The sequence below is a fragment of the Neomonachus schauinslandi genome, chromosome 10 (assembly GCF_002201575.2).
Source record: "Neomonachus schauinslandi chromosome 10, ASM220157v2, whole genome shotgun sequence".
NCBI classification, from domain to species: domain Eukaryota; kingdom Metazoa; phylum Chordata; class Mammalia; order Carnivora; family Phocidae; genus Neomonachus; species Neomonachus schauinslandi.
Genome location: NC_058412.1, coordinates 112,506,491 through 112,524,793, shown reverse-complemented (window position 1 = coordinate 112,524,793; position 18,303 = coordinate 112,506,491). Strand labels below are relative to the sequence as shown.

The 18,303-nt window shown below is 53.3% G+C and overlaps 1 protein-coding gene across 1 annotated transcript in view; it reads left to right on the top strand.

Moving 5' to 3' along the window:
- Positions 1-1,240: 1,240 nt before the first annotated feature.
- Positions 1,241-18,303, top strand: part of RSPO4 (R-spondin 4) — a 29,852-nt gene continuing 12,789 nt past the window's right edge. Inside the window, exon 1 of the mRNA XM_021689226.2 lies at positions 1,241-1,319. Coding sequence (XP_021544901.1) covers positions 1,241-1,319 — 79 coding nt within the window. The remainder of the gene's footprint in view (positions 1,320-18,303) is intronic.

Sequence of the window (18,303 nt, the reverse complement as noted above, 5' to 3'; positions counted from 1 at the left end):
GCCCTGGACACCCATCCCGCCTCTGTCCTAGACTTGCTGGTCTGCCTGAGCTAAGAACCCACAATCCCGAGGCCTCAGTGACCCCATCTGTGAAATGGAGCCATTTGGGTGGACTGGCTCTGACATTCCACCAAGATGCCAGAATCTTGTCTGCGGGTGTGCTCGTGGAACCCTACAGAAGAATGGCCAGGCCAGAGCTGCCTCCCTGTGTGTCTCCTGCCCATGGACATGCCTTCAAATGCCCTCATTGCACTGGGGACTCACTGAGGATGGAGAGAAGGGGCTGAAGGAGACAAGCCACACACACAGGAAAAAGAAAGGACAGTTGTTCAGCAAAGGCTGTCCGAGCTAAGCTCCTCTGTGCCCTGAGTAGTGACCCAGAGGGCAGGCGCTGGATGCAGACAGGGCGCTGACCTGCTGTGTGTGGCCTTGGGCAAGTCACTGGCCTCTCTGAGCGCGCTGTCTGCTGGATAGGAGGAGGGGTCTGGCTGTGAAAGCGTTAAAACGGCCCCAGCTGCTCCCCATTCAGTAGATGAGGTCGGAGGAAACACAGTCCAGCGAATTTATGAGGTGCCGGTCACTTGGAATCAGAGATTAGGGGCTCCCCGCAGGCTGCGCAGGAAACATGCAGGGGCCGTGGCCAGAGGGGACGCGGGACTCTCTTGAAAGAACGAGGCAGAGCAGACGGTCAGGCCGCAGAGTAGGGGACGGTGAGGCAGAGAGAGGACAAGAGGAAGTGCAGGAGTGGCCCCGAAGCGCCAGGCGCAGGAGCCAGGAGCGAACGAGGAGAAGGGAGAAAATCGGGGGCAGGCGGGGAGTGGCGGGTCGGGAGGTGCCGAGAGCGCCAGGATGGGGGGGGTCCCTTGGAGGCCGCGCCTGTGTACCTGCGTCTGGCGGGCCGGCTGCGGCGGGTCTGTGAGTGCGGCAGTGCCGGGGGCGGAACGACGCCCGACCCGCGGACTGCCGGACCCACCGACCTCCGGTCCCCCACCGGGCGACCCCCGCCCCCCGCGCCGCCCGAGCGGGTTAACGCGCCGCCCCGCGCGCCGGGCTCCTCCCCGCCGGGGCAGTGTCCCCGCTCCGCCGACGCCCTCACTCGACCTGGCGGCCGGCCCCCGCGCAGACGGCGCGTCCCTGGCGGCGGATCGAGCCCGCGCCCCGCGGATGCGCCCGCGCGCCCGGAGCAGCCATCGGGCCTCCGGGGGAGCCCCCGCGCGCCCGCGCGGACCAGGCTGCCCAGATGCGGGCGCCACTCTGCCTGTTGCTGCTCGTCGCCCACGCCGTGGACATGCTCCCCCTGAACCGAAGGAAGAAGCAAGGTACGAGGGGGGCAGCGGGCTGGGTGGCAGGGCACGCACAGCAGGGCAGACAGGGGTTTGGCCCCTGGAACCGCAACTCCTGCAGATAGCCATCGGGCCCACTTTACAGACGGGGAGACTGAGGCCCGGGACACCTGTCTGGCAAGCTGGCCCAAGGAGGCTCTCCAAGGAAGGAAGGGGCTGGTAGGGCTCTCTCACTGACCCACTCCCTGTAGTAGTCCCATTGCTGAGAAGAAAGAGGGTGGCTCTGTGCGGAGACAGGAAGCCCCAGGTGCCAGGCCAGAGGACACTGGGACTAGGGAACAGAATTAGTGACTTAGAAGCCATGCCAAGTATCCATGCTGAGCTGGGAGAAGACATACATAGCCCCGGGCTGGGAGTCCAGATGACCCAGTCTCAGGCCCATCATTGACCATGACTCACCATGTCACCTTCAGGAAGGCAGTATTCCTTAGTGGACCCCCTCTGGCAAGGACATGAGCTTTGTGAATTCAGGGAGACCTGAGACCTGAATTTACGTCCATTTATTCTGAGATGACCTGGAAGAAGTCCCAGAGCCCCTCCGTTTTTCCATCTTGACCTCCTGGGAACACTCGGAAGGTAAACCAAGGTTCAGACTGTAAATGGACCTGGGGCACAGAGGGGCCCCTTGCACCCTCAGGGTCCTATGCCACAGCCGCTCACTGTGAGAGTCAGAATGTCCTCAAGAGATGGGTTTGAGGCTGTCGCTGCAGTGTGGGGGTCGGCAAAGCCCGTGGGGCTGAGGAGGGCAAGCAGGCCAGCAAGTCTCCTGAGCTGGTACGTCTGAGAACCAACCTTGGAATGCCAGCCACTGTGCCAAGGGAATCCCCACCGCATCCTCATGACAGCACTCATCCCATTTTATAAAGCCGGGTGCCGAGCTCAACAGGTTAGGTAAATTTGCTAAATTGTCCAGCAGGTGAGCGGAAGACCCAGTGTCTTCTTTTTTTCCAGCTGTGGTGTTAGATCTGAACAAGGCTACATGGGAATAAGAGAGTCTGCCCTCTAGGAGCTTCTAGTCCATTTGAGTGAAAAGCCCTGCATGGACACACTCACTCCTGGACTGGAGCAGGAAGCAGAGAGGGGCTATGGGAGAATGCGGAGGTGGGATTGGGTGGGGGTGACTGGCCCAAAGGGCTCCAATCCCCCGTGTGACTGGATGGAGGGACCCAGGGGTCCGAGCAGTGGGTGGGCTTCAGGTGAGCTGGGGCAAGTTTGGGACTTCATGGGGATGCTCCTCTGTGAATGTCCCATGTATAGTGGCTGAGTCTATAGTCTCTGGAATCAGCTTCCCCAGTGACCAGCTGAGTGACCTTGGGGAAGTCACTTTGCCTCTCTGAGCCTGGGTTTACCCATCTAAGGCTCTTTTAGAACATCTCTAAGATTTTTCTGTTTTAAAACGGACCAAAGAAATAAAAATAAAAACTTTCTCCTCACTGACTCCTCTTTAACAAGAGGAATAATAATCTGAAGTATCCAACTCTCAAGGCAGATGTGGGCAAGACTGAATTAGTGTGTTTGTTAAGTGAGTAGCCAAGTACACAGGCTCCTAGTGGGCACTTGTAGGTACCAGTCGTCTTCATTTCCTGTGCATGGTGTCCCTGGCTACTCACAACAGCCTCGTCGGGGTCGGGGTGGGGGGGAGGGGGGAGGGCTGCTTATGATCTGGATGAGGATTCAGAGAGGGAAACTGATTTGTCCAAGGTTGCTACGGGTGAGTAGCAATGCAGGCTGGAATCCCACTCCATCTGTCAGGATGGCTCCTGAGCTGTGTTGGCTTTCCCCTCCCAGAGTCTCCGTTCCCCATCTGAAGAGGAGCTCGTTGGGGAGATCTTTAAGACGCTTCACAGTTCTAAAAAGACACACACACACAAAGATTAAAGAAAAAGAAAACTTCTAATCCCTTTCCCCATCCCCAGTTGCTCGGTCAGGAGCTTGGGCATGGCTGCTCCCAATGCTGCCCCAGTTTGGCAAGGGGGCTCTCGGTGCCCCTCCCCACCGTAGTTGACGCCTTGTTTATGGGACGTAACATGCCCATCCAGCGTTTCCAGAGAAGCTTATAGCTCCACTTATCAGTCAGGTGCAATGGAGAGTCTTGGATTTCAGTCCCACCCCAGGCCCCTTTGTACTGTGTGACTTCGGGTGAGTGGACTCCTCAGCTCCTGCCAACGGCCTGTTTCCCCACTGGCCCTGGGGTGAGGATGGAGGGGTAGGAAACCCCTTCCTGTAGCATATTCTGCAAAGTGGTCATAGGTGTCCTGGCCAAATAGGTTTGGGAAATGCTGGGTTTGGCAGATTTCTTGACTGCAGGACTTATCGGAGCATTCATGGTGAAGTGGTGGGGCTAGACAGCAGGACCTTTCCCAAACTAATTATGCAGCAGAGGGCTATTTTTCATGAGACAGCTGCTTGGGAAACTCCACACGACATCCCTGAGGGTCTTACCGGCTTTGACATTTTGCTGTCACTGTAGAAGGAGAATGTGTCCTGAAGGCACCTAAGCCCTGGCCGTGCTCCATGCATCCATCTCTTCACTTGTTCATTCAACAACAGCTACAGGGCAGGCTCTGTGCCAGGCTCTGTGCTGGGAAACTTGGAGATGCCAAGGTGCACGGACCCGGGGCCTGCTCTTAAGCAGTTACCAGGGTGGAGGGATGCCCTTCCCTGACTTCCCCAGCCTCCCCTCCATGCCCGAGTCCCAGGCCTCAGTCTTCGGCCTGCTCTGCAAGGCCCAGCAGCTGCCCAGGCTGAGCTGTCACCCTCGGGGCCTGGCACCCGCAGACCCATGCTTCTTCAAGCTCTGGCGTCACTGTTTTCTGATGAAACCCAATTTTTCTGTTTCTTTCTTTCTTTCTTTCTTTCTTTCTTTCTTTCTTTCTTTCTTTCAATTTTTCTGTTTCTAAGACAAGAAAGAATGAAAGAAAAAGCTTGAGAAAGATTCTTGGATCTCAACTGTCTCTTACAAAACAACATGTTGATTAATTAAGTGTAAATGAATCAGAACCAGATGGAAACATTTCTCTTGAGACATGCTGGGGTGTCCTGGCAAAGGAACAGGCAGGCAGTGTGAGGGAGCTCTGGTCTGCAACCCCCAACCCATGATATGGAGCTTCATTTAGGCAACGAGGAGAAGACAGGCTGTGACGGACTTCCCTGACGTTCAAGGCTGGAGAGGGGGCCTGGTGGAGGCAAGAGTGCCCCCACATTCCCATGGTGATTTCAGATCCTTCTAGACCCGAGGCAGCAAGAGGCAGAGGGAATTCAGGGAGTTCAACTCTGGAATTCAGATAGCCCTGGGTTCAAATCCCGAGCCCTCTCCTGCCCTAGGTGTGTGACCTTGGGCAGGCCACATGCCTTCTCCAGTCTGTGGTTCCACGTCTGTGAAATGGGAACAGTTGTATATACCCCTCTAATAGTTGGGAAGATTCACCACAGTCCCAGAGGGAAGGTGTCTGGAAGCATAGAGTAGGTGCTTTATAAAGATTCTACCACTTCGCCCTCCCGTTTTACAGCAGGCTGGGATGCTCTCTGGACTGGGCGGTTTCGTGTGGGTTGAACCTGACTTCTGCCCTTGTCCCCTCGGTGAGCCTCTTCATTCTTCATCTGCTCAGTGAGCAGCGCCTCCCTTGGGTGGGGTGAGTGTGATCATTCTCTGCAACCGCCGGGCAGGCAGCACTGTCCCCTGTCTGTAGCAGGGAAGCTGAGCCCCAGCAGGCAGGTGCCCAAGGCAGTGGCAGAGATGGGGAAGGACCCAGGTTTCTTGTCTGCAGGGCTGGGCCAGGGCCGGGCGGGCCCAGAACAAGGTGCATCCCCCTCAGTGCTGGCCTCCAGGTTGTACCAGGTCAAGGTGTATGTCAGGGGCAGCTCTGGAAGGAGAACCAACTGCTAGAGGATGGAGTGAGGGGTTTAACTGCACCCGGGGGGCCCAGGAAAGGCATTATGTGTCAGTAGAATGCTACCTCAGGCAAGGCACTTTGGCCCCTTTGGACCTGGGTTTCTTCATAAAATACAGCTGGTTGAGAAAAGGAAAGCAGTATGTTTGGTGCACAGTAGGTACTCAGTAAACTTGTCTCTGCGCCCATGCCCTCTCCCTCTGTGGCCAGTTCTGGAGCCAAGTTTGGGCTCAAAGGAGATGCTGCTTCACCTCACATGCCCCCACCGTTGGGGGAACCCACCTCCCTCTCCAGGGATGGAAGCCACCCAGCCCCTGCCCAGTCACCAAAGGAGAGCCTTGAGGCCACTTAGTGAGGGCTGGCCATGTGCCAGGAGCTCTGCGCAGTGGGAATCCTCACTATGACGCTGTCTGGTGGACACCCATTTCCCAGACAAGGGAACTGAGGCTCAGAGAGGGCCAGGGACCTGTCCAGGAACTCCCAACATCGGGGACATGGACCCAGCATTTTGGAGGCTCCAAAGCCTGTGCATGGAAATACACATGGGTCCTGTTGATGACTTGCCAGGGACTGCAAGGTGGAGGCATCTGAGAGGAGCCTTATCACAGGGATTTTGTCAGGCAAGGTGGTAGCTGGGATGGGCATGGGGACTCCAGCAGGGGGAAGGGAGGGTCTGGTCGGGTGGAAAAGGCCGAAGGGGCTGTGTGGCCAGAGGAAGTAGAGGTCCGATTGCAGACGGGGTGAGAATCCAGTCACGGAGGGGCCTTGGATGCCACTTGCATGTCACCTTTATCCCAAAGAAATACACATTGAGCCCCTCCCCTAGGCCAGGCTCTGACTAGGTGTTGACAAGGACGGTAGAGATGCGCTCCACTGTCCCACCTGTCAAAGGGCTCAGTGTCTCCTTGAGATGTCAGTTACAGACCCATCAGAAAGACTGAAAGGACAGGACCCCACTGCCCCTCCACACAGCCTTCAGCGGCAGGTCAGGGGCATTCCTGGTCTCAGCTGAGCAATCTGACACTCAACGAGGGGACGTTGTTTGGCGAAGGCGACCTTATCCATTTTGTTCTCCTGTGTCTTTGTGTCCGTCTATCAGTTCACTGTTTATTCATCCACTTTTCCATCTAGTAAAAAAACTGACGCTTGTATGAATGCAAAGTTTTCAAACTGAGGTTTGCAACCCATCAACAGATCGGGGAACTAAATTTAGTAAGTACAGACAGCAATTTTGAATGAAGTGGAATACAATGCAATGGAACAGAACACGACAGTATAGGATAGAATAAAACGGGGGGCAGGGGGTCAGGAAACGTTTTTTGTAGAGGGCCAGATAGTAAATATTTCCTGCTTTGCGGGCCACATATGACCTGTCCCATACTCTTCTTTGTTGCTGTTGTTGTAAACCCTTCTCGGTTCATAGGCCATACAACAAGGCCAAGGGCCGGATTTGGCCCATAGGCTAGTTAGCTAACCTCCTTTTTAGAAAATATCAGAATGTATTGCAAGTCTTAAGATTAAACATTATTTTGAGAAATGTGTTTCTGTTTACACATATATGTGAGTGTGTGTATGAGTAAGTGAGTGTGCATGCTCATGTGTGTACACATAGATGGGGATGTGTGAGAGTGTGTGTGTTTGTACTGATGTGTGTATTCTGCATGCTGTGTGTGAACTGATATAAAACTAGAATTTTTACCTCTGTCAAGGAGGTGTGGAGGCTGCTGGATCAGCTGAGCCCAATAACGTCCTCATAAATCTCTCAGAGACAGGTCGTAGGAGGGTCCCTGTATCGCAGATGGGGAGACTGAGGCCCCATGGGCCCCAGAGCAGGAGGCATGTGAACCCAGGGAGTCTGACTGCAGAGCTCCACGTGCTACACCAAATTGCCTCAATGAGCAGTGACCGCCTCTGGCACATTTTGCAAGTTGTCTGCCTATTTTTGGTGGCACTGAGTCTGGTGGCCACGTCCTTCCCAAGGCATGGGACTTTTAGCCCCAGAAGATGGAGCGATCAGTCAGAGCCCTTAATATCCTCCTGCATCAGACACCCCTGAGCAGCCGGTGGGCGCCAGACATCGTGTGGGCCTTTTGCACTGATCCTGCAGGGCGGACATGGGTCCTCCCTCTGTCCTCCCAGAAGAGGAAGGCTGGTTCAGAGAGGTGACCTGGTTTGTCCCAGGTCACAGAGGAAACGGATGTGTGGCCTGGGTCTTCCAGGTTCCAGACCCACAGGAGCAAATCCTGCCTACCAGAGACTTCTCTGGAAAACCCATCCAATGCCACGAACTGCCCTCTGGTTCACATAGCTCTTTACAGTTGGTGGAAGGGTTCCACTTTCCTTTTTTATAAAATAATGGAATGCTGGGCTAAAAAGGCCAGTTGAGACCTTTGAGACCAAAGCTTGTGCAGATGGAGGCTCAAGCAGGGCAGGACCTCAGCCCCCCGGCCCCAGGCAATGGGTGGAAGCGAGGGTGCAGCTGAGACTGGGGAGCAGGGGAGGGCGGCTTGGGAGAGGTAGAGGAAGGTAGCTGGCTCCAGAGGCTGGAAGTCCTGGTGTTGGGCCTTGAGAGCCTCAGTTTCCCTGGATGACTTGGCTGCGCTGGGTCTGCTGTGCCTCCATCCCAGGTCTAGGATAAATGTCAGACAAGGGGGATGGAATGAAGAGGGCATCCATAGCTAGCAGAGGTTTCTTAAGAACGAGAGGCCAGCCTGGGCTTGGGAGCCTCGAATGAACCCCTGGAATGACGTGTGTGGCCCACAGGCTCCGTGGCTTGGCTGTGTGCTTCCAAGAGAGGGAGCAGGCTGAGGCCTGGGCTAGACTCAGAGCCACCACGGCCTCGGGGCCAGTCCTTCCCTTAGAACCGCGGGCTGTGGACCCTGGCCGACACAGAAGGCCCCAGGTGCAGTGGATACCCAGGAGCATGTTCCTCACCTTCATTTCCACACACATGTATGTTCCTAAAAACATATATTTTTGTCTTTAAAAATACTTAACTTTTCCTAGCATCAAAGGTTTTTAGAAGTCTGTTTTTGATTTGGTTTTACGGTTGAACGTTTACTCTATGCCAGATGCTGATACCTGTATTATTTTATTTTATGTAACAATATCAGGCACTGTTCTAAGTGCTTTATACATATGAACTGGTTAAATTTTCTTAATAAACCTATTATCCCTGTTCTACAGATGAGAAGACTGAAGCACAGAGAGGTTAAGTAACTTACCCAAGGTCACACAGCCAAGGTTCAAATCCTGCGTGGTCCCAGAGCCCGAGCTCTACTGAGCTCAGTTGCCTCCCAGCCTTGTTTAATCCTCATAGGTTGCTGTGAAGACTATTATCCATATTTTACAGAGGAGGAAACTGATTTAAGAGAAAGGGACATTAGTTGAAAGTATATGATACTGCCATTTTTATAGGTCAGAAAAACAGCCCAATATTAGCAATTTCATATGCTTCAGCCCAATAGCTTGGCAAAACCAGGATTTAAACCCAGACAATTAATTCCAAAGCTGGGTGCATAACCATCCCTTCAGGCCTTCTCCCAATTCAGCCGCAGAATAGCCCAGGAGGTGGTGTGATTCTGTTATTCTACAGAGGAGGCCCTCCGAGCTCAGAGAGGGCAATTGACTTGCCAAGGGCACAGAGCCAGGACGGGGAGAAGTTGGGATAGGCCTCCAGGTCTCCATGGGCCTGGGCAGCAGGCAGTGTTATTCGGACATATGCCTTCAGCCCCAACCTCGGGGATCCCTCCAGGTCCCACAGGGAATGGTCTGGTTCCCATCGCGGATGGGCGAGGCACTCCTCTCGGGCATGGCTGCCTCAGGCTGGGCCACCACCGCCTGCCCTGGGATGATTTCTTGGAGTCGTGCCACGTGATTCATAGGGCCCCTGCCCTGTGGTCCACGGTGGGGGGTGGGGGCTCCAGTGCGCCATTGTGGTGGGGGTTCTGTTTCACCAGCTCAAAAGAAAGGCATTCCCAAGCCTGGGGGACACAGACCACATGGAGAAAACCACTCCCTTTTGCCAGAAGCCTCCACTTTCCCTGAAGCCCAACAGCGGTGCCCACATCCGCAGGGGTGGAGACTCGCAGAAGGAATGTCACGGCTGCCCTTCCAGAGCCTGCCCTGGTGTTGGCAAGTGGGCACGGCTGTCTCTAGCAAGTCCCAGATGAGCAGTGGGAGGTCAGCAGGCTGTCACAAAGGCCCTGGGCTCTGCCACTCACCAGCTGAGTGACCTTGGGCAGGTTATCTCTCCCTTCTGTGCCTCCGTTGGCTAACTTGCGAAATAGGATATTTCTAGCAAATAGGGGGTGCTCTCAAGAGTTCCAGCGCCAGGCGGGAAGGGTGGGATTTGGACTGTGAGATGCATGGGCTCAGCTCCCACCTCTGCTACTGCCATGCTTGGGTGCAAATATTCCACTCCTGAATCTCAGTGTCGTCTGTCAGTGCCATGGGGACAATCATAGCATCTACATCATATGGTTGTCTTGAGGATCAAGATTATGCATGTAACCTACCTGAGAGAGAGTAGGTGTTCAGTTAATGGCGGTAACTGTCACGTGCCATGGGAGATTGGCTCTTTCTAGCATCCAGAACATTCTAGCCCGATGACAGACATGTCCCTGCCTGTGTTTGGAAGTCCTCGGGAGACCTAACTTGTCAAAAGAAGGTTACTCTAAGGAGCCCACGTTCAGAGGGTAGACTGTGGCACATGATTGCTCTCTCTCTGAGCCTCTGTTCACTCCTCTATGAAACCGGACCTCAGAGGACAGCAGCGAGGATGGAAGGATGTGTGTGGTATGTGTGCGTGGTGCTGGTGCATTATAAATGTATAAATGATGTGACAGCCATTTGTGGATGAGGCCGTCGTGGGGCCTGACGTCCTACCCTCTGCCCACAGCAGGCTGGAAAAACCCCGTCAGATGCTGTCTTTTGGACATGCTTTTCCTTCCTCCTCCCCCCTACCCCCCTTCTGGCAGGCATTTGAGTCAATCAGACTCCTTAATTCATAGCACATTATCAGCACCCATCACGCAAAATCCTGCTCTTATTTTGTATTTTATTTTCCTCTCTTTCTTTTTTAATTGTTACGAATTGCCAACTTTTTATTTGATTCTTCAATTTGTTTCACTTATTTAAAATTCGTTTTTTTTATTTTATGTAAATCTTTAAATTTTATTTTTAAAGTTTATTAGTGGTTTAATGTTGACTTGTAATTAAAAATTTTAATGCATTTAAGTTTACGTTATAAATGCATATTTAATTTTACTCTTACATTTTGCTTTTCTAAATTATTTTTATTTTATTGTTTTAGCTTTAAAATGCTATTTATTTTATATTTTGTCAATTTTAATTATTTTTATTTGATTTTCTTTCTCCTTATTTTCATTTATTTTTTTTCAAATTTTATTATATTTTATTTTTATTTTGTCCACTTTTGTATTACATTTCCTGAATTTTTCTTGTCAATTTATAGGACTTCCTTGTGTTGCCTACATACTGACCCCCTGTTGGTTTTGACGTTGAAAATCTCTTTCTTCAGTCTGACACCCATCCGTTAACTCTGTATGTCCTTTGGAGAATAGAAATCACTATTTATGATACTGTTCATGTGGTCAAATCTCATATGAGCTTTTTGGGGGAGGAGCTTTCCTTCTGCCTTCTGGTCTGGGCTTTTTGATCTTAGAAAAATGTCCTTATAAGGAGTGCCTGGAGGGCTTGGTCGGTGGAGTGTGCGATTCTTGATCTGGGGGTTGTGAGTTTGAACCCTACATTAGGTGTAGAGATGACTTAAAAATAAAATCTTTAAAAAAGAAATGAAGAAAGTGTCCTTATAAGGAGGTCTCATTAGAAGGGTGCGAGCCTCTGGTTCTCCATCCCTCCAGCGGACCCCCTTTCCCGTGAGCCGAGCTTCCTTGACAAGGCTGACAGTCCTGGTACAGCAGGCCTCGGCCCCTCCCAAGGACGTTTCTGGAAGTCTCAAAAGCAGGTGGTACCTCTCTGTTCACCCTTGTCCCTGCATGTCCCCTCGGTCACTGCATTCCAGCCGGCACATGCTGTTAGCCGGACCGACCCTGTCCTTGGGGGCTCCGGACTGGTGGAGGTGATGGGCCCACCAGAGTGGGTTTTAACATATGAGTAGGAGAGACGGCAGCTGGAGCCCCCGCTCCTGGAGACAGTGAAGTTGGCTTGCAGGGCATCCTGAGGGGCTCAGAGTCCTCCCCATGGGCTGAGCAGCCCCAGCCCGAGGCTGCCGTTCTCCCAGGGCTGCTTTGGCTGAAGGGCCACAGTTTGTGGATCATCTCATTCTCCTCCATCCACACCCTACCCCCCCCACCACCACCACCAAAAGAAGAAAGAATACGAGCACTCAGGACATTAGTGTGCACAGCTGACTTCACTGAAGGTCCTCTCTTCTGCCTGGAGTCAGTCCTCCTCCCATCTGTCCTCACAAACAGCTCAGGGCCCCTTGGGTTGACCTTGGGCCCTGAGAGACATACGGCTTTCAAGGGCTTTCCTCCGCTTTTGGAGAGCCACGGGCAGGAGTCTGCAGCCATCCGGGAGGCGGGAGCCCCAGCAGTTCGGAGCTTGGACTCGGGTTTGCATCCACCTGACTCCTGGCTGTGAGTTCATGGGTCGACCACTTCATCTCTCTGAGCCTCAGTTTTCTCCTCCGTGAAAATGGGAAATGTGTAACCCCAGCCTTGTAGAACTGCGGTGTGTGTGAAACGATCTAACACAAGGACTGGGGTGACACGGGTTCCTGCAAGCTGCAGAGGCTCAGCCAGCATTAGCCGGGCCCTGCCCACTCGCAGTCCTGGTCCCTTCGAGGACCCGCCAGAGCTCACAGTGACCAGCATCTCTGGCTCCGCGCTGCCCATCTTGGTTCCAGACCTTTGTCCTGGTTTTAACTGGGCAAGAAGGATGGTTCCATTTTGCAGATAAGGAAACTGAGGCCCACTGACAGTGGATGTTAAATTTTCAGGCCTGTGCAAGCCCTGATGCTCAGACTGCCTGGGTTTCAGTTTGGCGGAGACAGTGCCTCGGGGCCAGGAGAGGGTTAGAACCAAGATCATCAATGTCCCCATTTCCCCGGGCTCCGGCTACCCCCACCACATGCTGTGCCTGTTTCCCCTTCTTCCATTCAGTCCCTCCCCCCTGGCATCATACCATTGATCGAGCATCCACTCTGGGCCAGATGCTTTGTGTGCATTACAACCTTGGAGATTGGTACCCATTTTACAGAAGGGGAAAGTAGGACCCAGATGGGGAAGTCAGTTACCCAGGTTCCCACAGTCCTCACAGGGTCTGGGTTGGAACGCAGGCTGGGGCTCCAAAGAGCTCCTTTTCACTGTGCCACGAATTGGTTAGCTAGACCCAGAGCAGAGCATAAGGCTAAGTCTGGCTCCCATTTGGTGAGTGCTTTTGGCACATACACCGGGCACACGGGCAGGTGCTCTGCAGGTTATTACCCCCCTTTACCCTCCAGGCCACCTTGGATGGCATCATTCTATTTTGCAGATGAGACACTGAGGCTCAGAGAGGTCAAAGGGCCTTTGTGGGTCAAGGTGGCAAAGCTGGGATCCAAACCCACGGGTGTGTGACCTGGGCTCCCACCTGCCCGGAGCTGCCTCCCCTCTCCCCATTTCCTGCTGCTGGACAGCTGGTCTGGGGGCCTGGCCGGGCAGATGTCACTGTGACTCATCACCTAGTCTCAACTTGGAGCCTGACTTAGGAAGCCACCCTGTCGGGGCCTCAGGGTTCACGGCATCTGGAGGGTGGTGCATGTGCGGCAGAGGTAGGGAGCACAACTGAGCGGCGAGGCTGCTTCACAGCCAGAGGGGACCCAGGACAGGGACCTGGTCCTGGAGGCCTGTGGAAGTCAAGAGTAGCGCAAGGAGGCCTAACCGGATGTGATGGCAAGGGGAAGCAGAAGCGATTTGGGCGTTTACGGAGGAGACTGTGGGGGAGGCACAGTTCTGGGATTCTCAGATTAGGTCTCCTTAGATCTGAGGCCGGGTAACAGATCGGTAAGCACCAACCATGTGCCACACCAGGCCTGGGCCACGTACCTTCGGGGTAACCCACGCACAGACTGACTGATTACACAGCCGCTAGCCTTGTCCAGACCACCCGGACGACTGCCAGCCTCACCCCGGCTGGCTCCCACTCCTGCGCCCTGCCCCCTCCCCCTCGCACCTGCTGGAGCGCAGGCAGACCCTCATCTGCTTCTAGGAAGATCCAGCACCATGCAAACCGCTTCCGAGCCCACACCCCCTGGGCTGGCCCGTCCACCCTTCTGACCTCACCTGCCACGGCTCTCCCCACGGCCACTGCCCTTTTCCATAACAAGCTCTTTCCGGCCTCTGGGCCTCCATGCTTGCTGGGCCCTATGCCAAGAATACTTCTCTTATATGTCTCAGTGAGGCCATTCTTGGACGAGACCCTCCTCCCATCACTCTCTTAACTTTCATTCACTCCCTGTCACTACCGCAAATAATCGCTCTCTCCTTCAGGAGGCAGACTTCATGAGGGGAAGGACCCTCTTGTTCCCTGATGCGTCCCCAGTGCCTAGAACAATGCCTGGCACAGAGAGGCCCCTGATAGGAAGGAACAAGCTTCCCAGTGAGTGGATGATTGTCTCCATTTTACAAGTGAGCAAACTGAGGTTAAATAACGGTCCCAGGGAGTAAGTTGTGGAGCTGGAATTTGAGAGCAGATCTGTTTGATCCCAAACCTTGGGTTCCCGCCTCCATCCTGTGCACCTCACTACTGAGCAGGACTGATGGGGAGCCTCATATATAGTGGGGAAGGGGTGTCACCTGCAACAGCAAGGCCCCAGCCATCCTCAGCCCCAGGGCAGCGGGGGCAGAGCAGGCCTAGCCTCCCAAGTCAGGTGCCAGGGGCCAGATTATACATAAGGCCAGGGGGAGGGGACCAACTGGCTAGAGATAAAGGGCCAAAGGCACCTATCCAGTTACCAGGGTTCCAGCCCTGTCCTCTGGTGACCAACTGGGGGGCTCCAAACAGGTGCCCGCCTCTCTGGGCATCAGGGCACCATCTCTAAAATGACATTACTACCCTCATCCTACAGATTTTAAACTTTAATAGACACTACCCAAATTCCCTTCTCAAAAGGGAGGTCTGGATGACTTCAGCCTTACACAGTTTCCATATCCCATAAGTCACAAGTAGTGTTTCCTTCTTGTTTTAATCTTCGTTTTGAAAATGATTAGTGAGGTGGGACAGCTCTTCATGTGGTTTCTGGCCCATTTGTCTTTCTTCTTTAAATTACTTGTAATATCTTTGCCCATTTTCCCACCTTGGGTTATTCCTGTTTTTCTGATTGATTTCTAGGAGCTCTTTGTATATTAAGAATGACAATCTTTGGTCTACTTTGTGTGTAAGTGGCTTAACGATCAGACTGAACATGTAACAGAGGGTTGCAAACATGACATGTGCTTTTTTTTTTTCTCCCTCTCTCTTTTCTCTGTTATAGCTCTGAAACCCAGTCCTTAATTATTTGGACAGATCTCCAAGCTTTCTGGTTTTCAAAAACCCAGCCCAGTGCTAAATTTTAAACACAAAGGTCTAATTCCAAGCTCTCTTCTTCCCCATCACTGACTTGGCTCCTGACTCCATTCTCTGCCCTGTGGAGAGATGCATCATGCTCTCTCCCTCCTTCCCTCCCCTGCATGTTGGGGAGCAGAAAGAGGGATGGGGACAGGGACAGCGGCCTCTTACTTCTCTGGCGCTGCTGTGGCCTCGCAACACTCATCAGTGAATAAACTCAGGCCCCATCACCAGTGAGCAGGAGAGCAACGGGTCAGGTCTAAATGTTCCTATGCCTCCCTTCATGCCCCCTGACCCCGCAGGTGGTGTCACTGCGGCAGGGCTGTGATTTATCGGGGAAGGAGCATGGGCTCTACTTCTTCCTATCTTCCTAGCTCCCTCTCCACCCCTTGGTGCCCCCACAGCCTCTTGCCTCTTTGGGTTGGGAATCTGCAGCTTGGATCAAGATCAGCTGCCTTCTTCAGTCCCTTTGGCAGAGAATTGGCCAAATGGTGTCAGTGCGGGCTTCCCCAGGCCTGCTCTGGCCCCTTCAGCAGCTCTCACGCGTTCCGCCTCCTCCCTAGTAGACATGGGGAGAGTCAGCAAATGTGTATCCATCAGGGGATGAAATGCTATTTCCATTGTCTTCGGGTTTAGGGAGATGGGGAAGTGTCTAGCCCTGCCCCAGCCCCTGCAGGACAAGTTTTGGGGATCCTATTCAGAAATCCACTTACATAGGCTGGGGAGGTGATACTTGCCCCCCCAAGACAGTTGGCCCCCTCACTAAGCCCTGGAGCGGGTATCAGGCCCCAATTTCATACTCATGAGGCAGCTCTCTTTAGAACATGGTGGCAGGGGAGGGGAGGACTCAGAGACCGTTTCCACCCTTTGTCACTAGTTTTGGAACATCGAGATCAGTCCTGTTCATTCATTCATCCAACACACATTTCCAGAGCACCCAGCCCACCCAGCACTGTGCATGGCACTGGGAGGAGGGCTGAAAAAGACAGAGAGCCTGGGAAATTTACCTTCCAATCTAGAATCATATTGTGCATCTTTCTAAAATGTTTCAACGGGTCTGTGATTTGTCTTTTAACTTCGTCTAATAAATCAAATAAAAGCAAGTGAGAGGGGTTTTTTTTTGTTGTTGTTTCTTGTTTTCACCCTTTCGTTCCTGGAGTCTAGAAAAGGGCCTGGTACATTGGCATCTGATGGACAGATGGATAAATGAATATTGAACCCTTACATACAATGGGTTTTGACAGATGGAGAAACTAAGGCACAGAGACAGGGAGGAACTTGCCCTAGGGCCCAAAGATCTGAGACAAGAGTCCACAGCTGGGGCTCTCTCCCTTCTGCTAAGATTTGAGAGGGTGAGGGAGCCTGTGGGAAGAGGCCAGACCCAGAATCGGGTCCATGAAGACGCCTAGCCCATGGCTGAGCCCCAGCACTACCAGGTACTTTATACGCAGGTCTCAGGGTACTTCACAGCAGGCAAGTAGGTTTAGAGAGGATCAGAGAGGAAAGAGACCTGCCCAAGGTCACACAGCAAACCACAGAGAGCCAGAACTGGAAGGAGCCAGAACCTGAGTCCACTCCCAGCCGACAAGTCCTCCCTGAGCACCTACTGTGTACCAGGCACCTAGTCTGCCAGAAACGCATCTGCTGCAGGGGGACACCATTCACGGGAGGGACAGTGAGATTTCTTGAGCACCTGCTCTGCATGGTTTGGAGCAGGATGCATTTGATCCTCAAAATAGCCCTATGAGGTAAATACAGACGAAACTGAGGCACAGAGTATTTCAGCAACTTGTCCAGGGCCGCTCACACAGCAAACCTGTGCCTGTTGCAGGAAAAGAAAAGGAACTGTTTTCTCAATATTTTTTTCAAGAGTGGCATCTGCATCTCCTTGACAATTTTGTGACCGTTCTACATGTAGGACAGTTGCAAGACAGTTTCTTAGACGATTTCACATGCTTGACAACATGATGACACGTCCACACGCAGGACGGTTTTCTGACAAGGCTATAGGCAGATTGATTTTCTGACGGTTTTACACTCGGGACAACTGCATGATGATTCTATGTTCATGGATAACAGGGAGCTGAACTCTGGGGAGATGGGTCCCAGAGAGGCCACTGGTCCCAGTCTCCGCTCCTGTGCCACGTGTAGCTTGCTCAATGATGAGGAATCCGATAACAATCCTTTTTTACAAAAAAATGATGATTTTTGAAAATGCGGTTTCTGGCTACACCCGCAGGGCTCCCAGGAGGAACACAAGTGTGACCGCCCTTGATGAGCGGTTAACGGAGGGCAGAATGCATCTGCCGGGGTCAGGGTGGCTCATTAAGGGATAGGGAAGCAGAGACTTGGTTTGGTGAGGGTGGGGGTGTGCTGGGCACAAAGCAGCCTGCTCTGAACTGTGTCCACCCCGCGACCTAGCAGGAGGGCCAGGCAGGGGCAACACAGGGCAAAGACTTCATGCTTCAACCCTGAGCACTAGAATCCTTTTGAGGTGGGTTTCACCAGCCAGCCCACACCCACCACTGCCCCGGCAGCACACAAACCCGGCCCCCTCCCTTCCTGCCTTGCTGACCTTGGGACTGTCCCCAACTTTGGGCTCCTTGGGAAAGCCCTCCAATGAGTGGGAAGAGGAGCTGGGTTGCCCCTTCCAAATATTACCCCGGCCTCTCATCCATCATCAGGCCCCCAGGGCAAGGTGCTCTCTGGGGACTCTGTCTAGCTCCGCTCCGTCCAGGGGTTGGCCTTTGAGCCTCAGTTGGCTCATCTGTATAACGAGGAGTAATAACAGTACTAAGCTCCTTGCTTCTTAAAATGAGGTCAGGGACCAGTATCATCAGCCTCCCGGGGGGAGCTTTATAGAAAAGCAGAATCTCAGACCCCACCCCAGACCTTCAACATCAAAATCTACCTTTGAAGCCAAGACCCCTGGGCACTCTGTGGGCAGCATTACTGTTGGGAAGCCCTGGCTGACCCGGCAGAGTGGTTTTTGGAGATCGCCTGAGCTCATACATATACAACACCGGGCACAGCACCATAAGTTTTCAACCAACCCCATGTATTGAGAGGTGGTGGCGCCTCTGCTTTTAATAAGCAGCGCCAGGTGATTCTGCGTGGATTGAAATCTGAGGATCACCACGGGCTGGGAAAGAACAGATGTGGGTGTGAACTCTGGCTCCCCCCACCCCCTCCATCCCGCCCTCCCTCGCCCTGCGGTGTAAACCAGTGTCTGTGAAGGATTCCTTCTGGATCCCAAGCGTGGCTGGGGCGGCGTAGAGCGCTGACTTCCCCGCCTCCCGAAGCCCTGGTGGGCGCACCAAGAAAATCCCTCAGAGAGAGTTTGGAAGAGACCTGAAGGAAGAACAGCGGGGACAGGTGTTTGCTCCCCTGGGTGAATGCACACATGCTAACTTGCTCCACGTCCCGGGGCTGAGCATGGCACAGGGGAGAAAGAAGGAGACATACAGAAGAGGCGGGCTCAGTCCCCGGACGGGCAG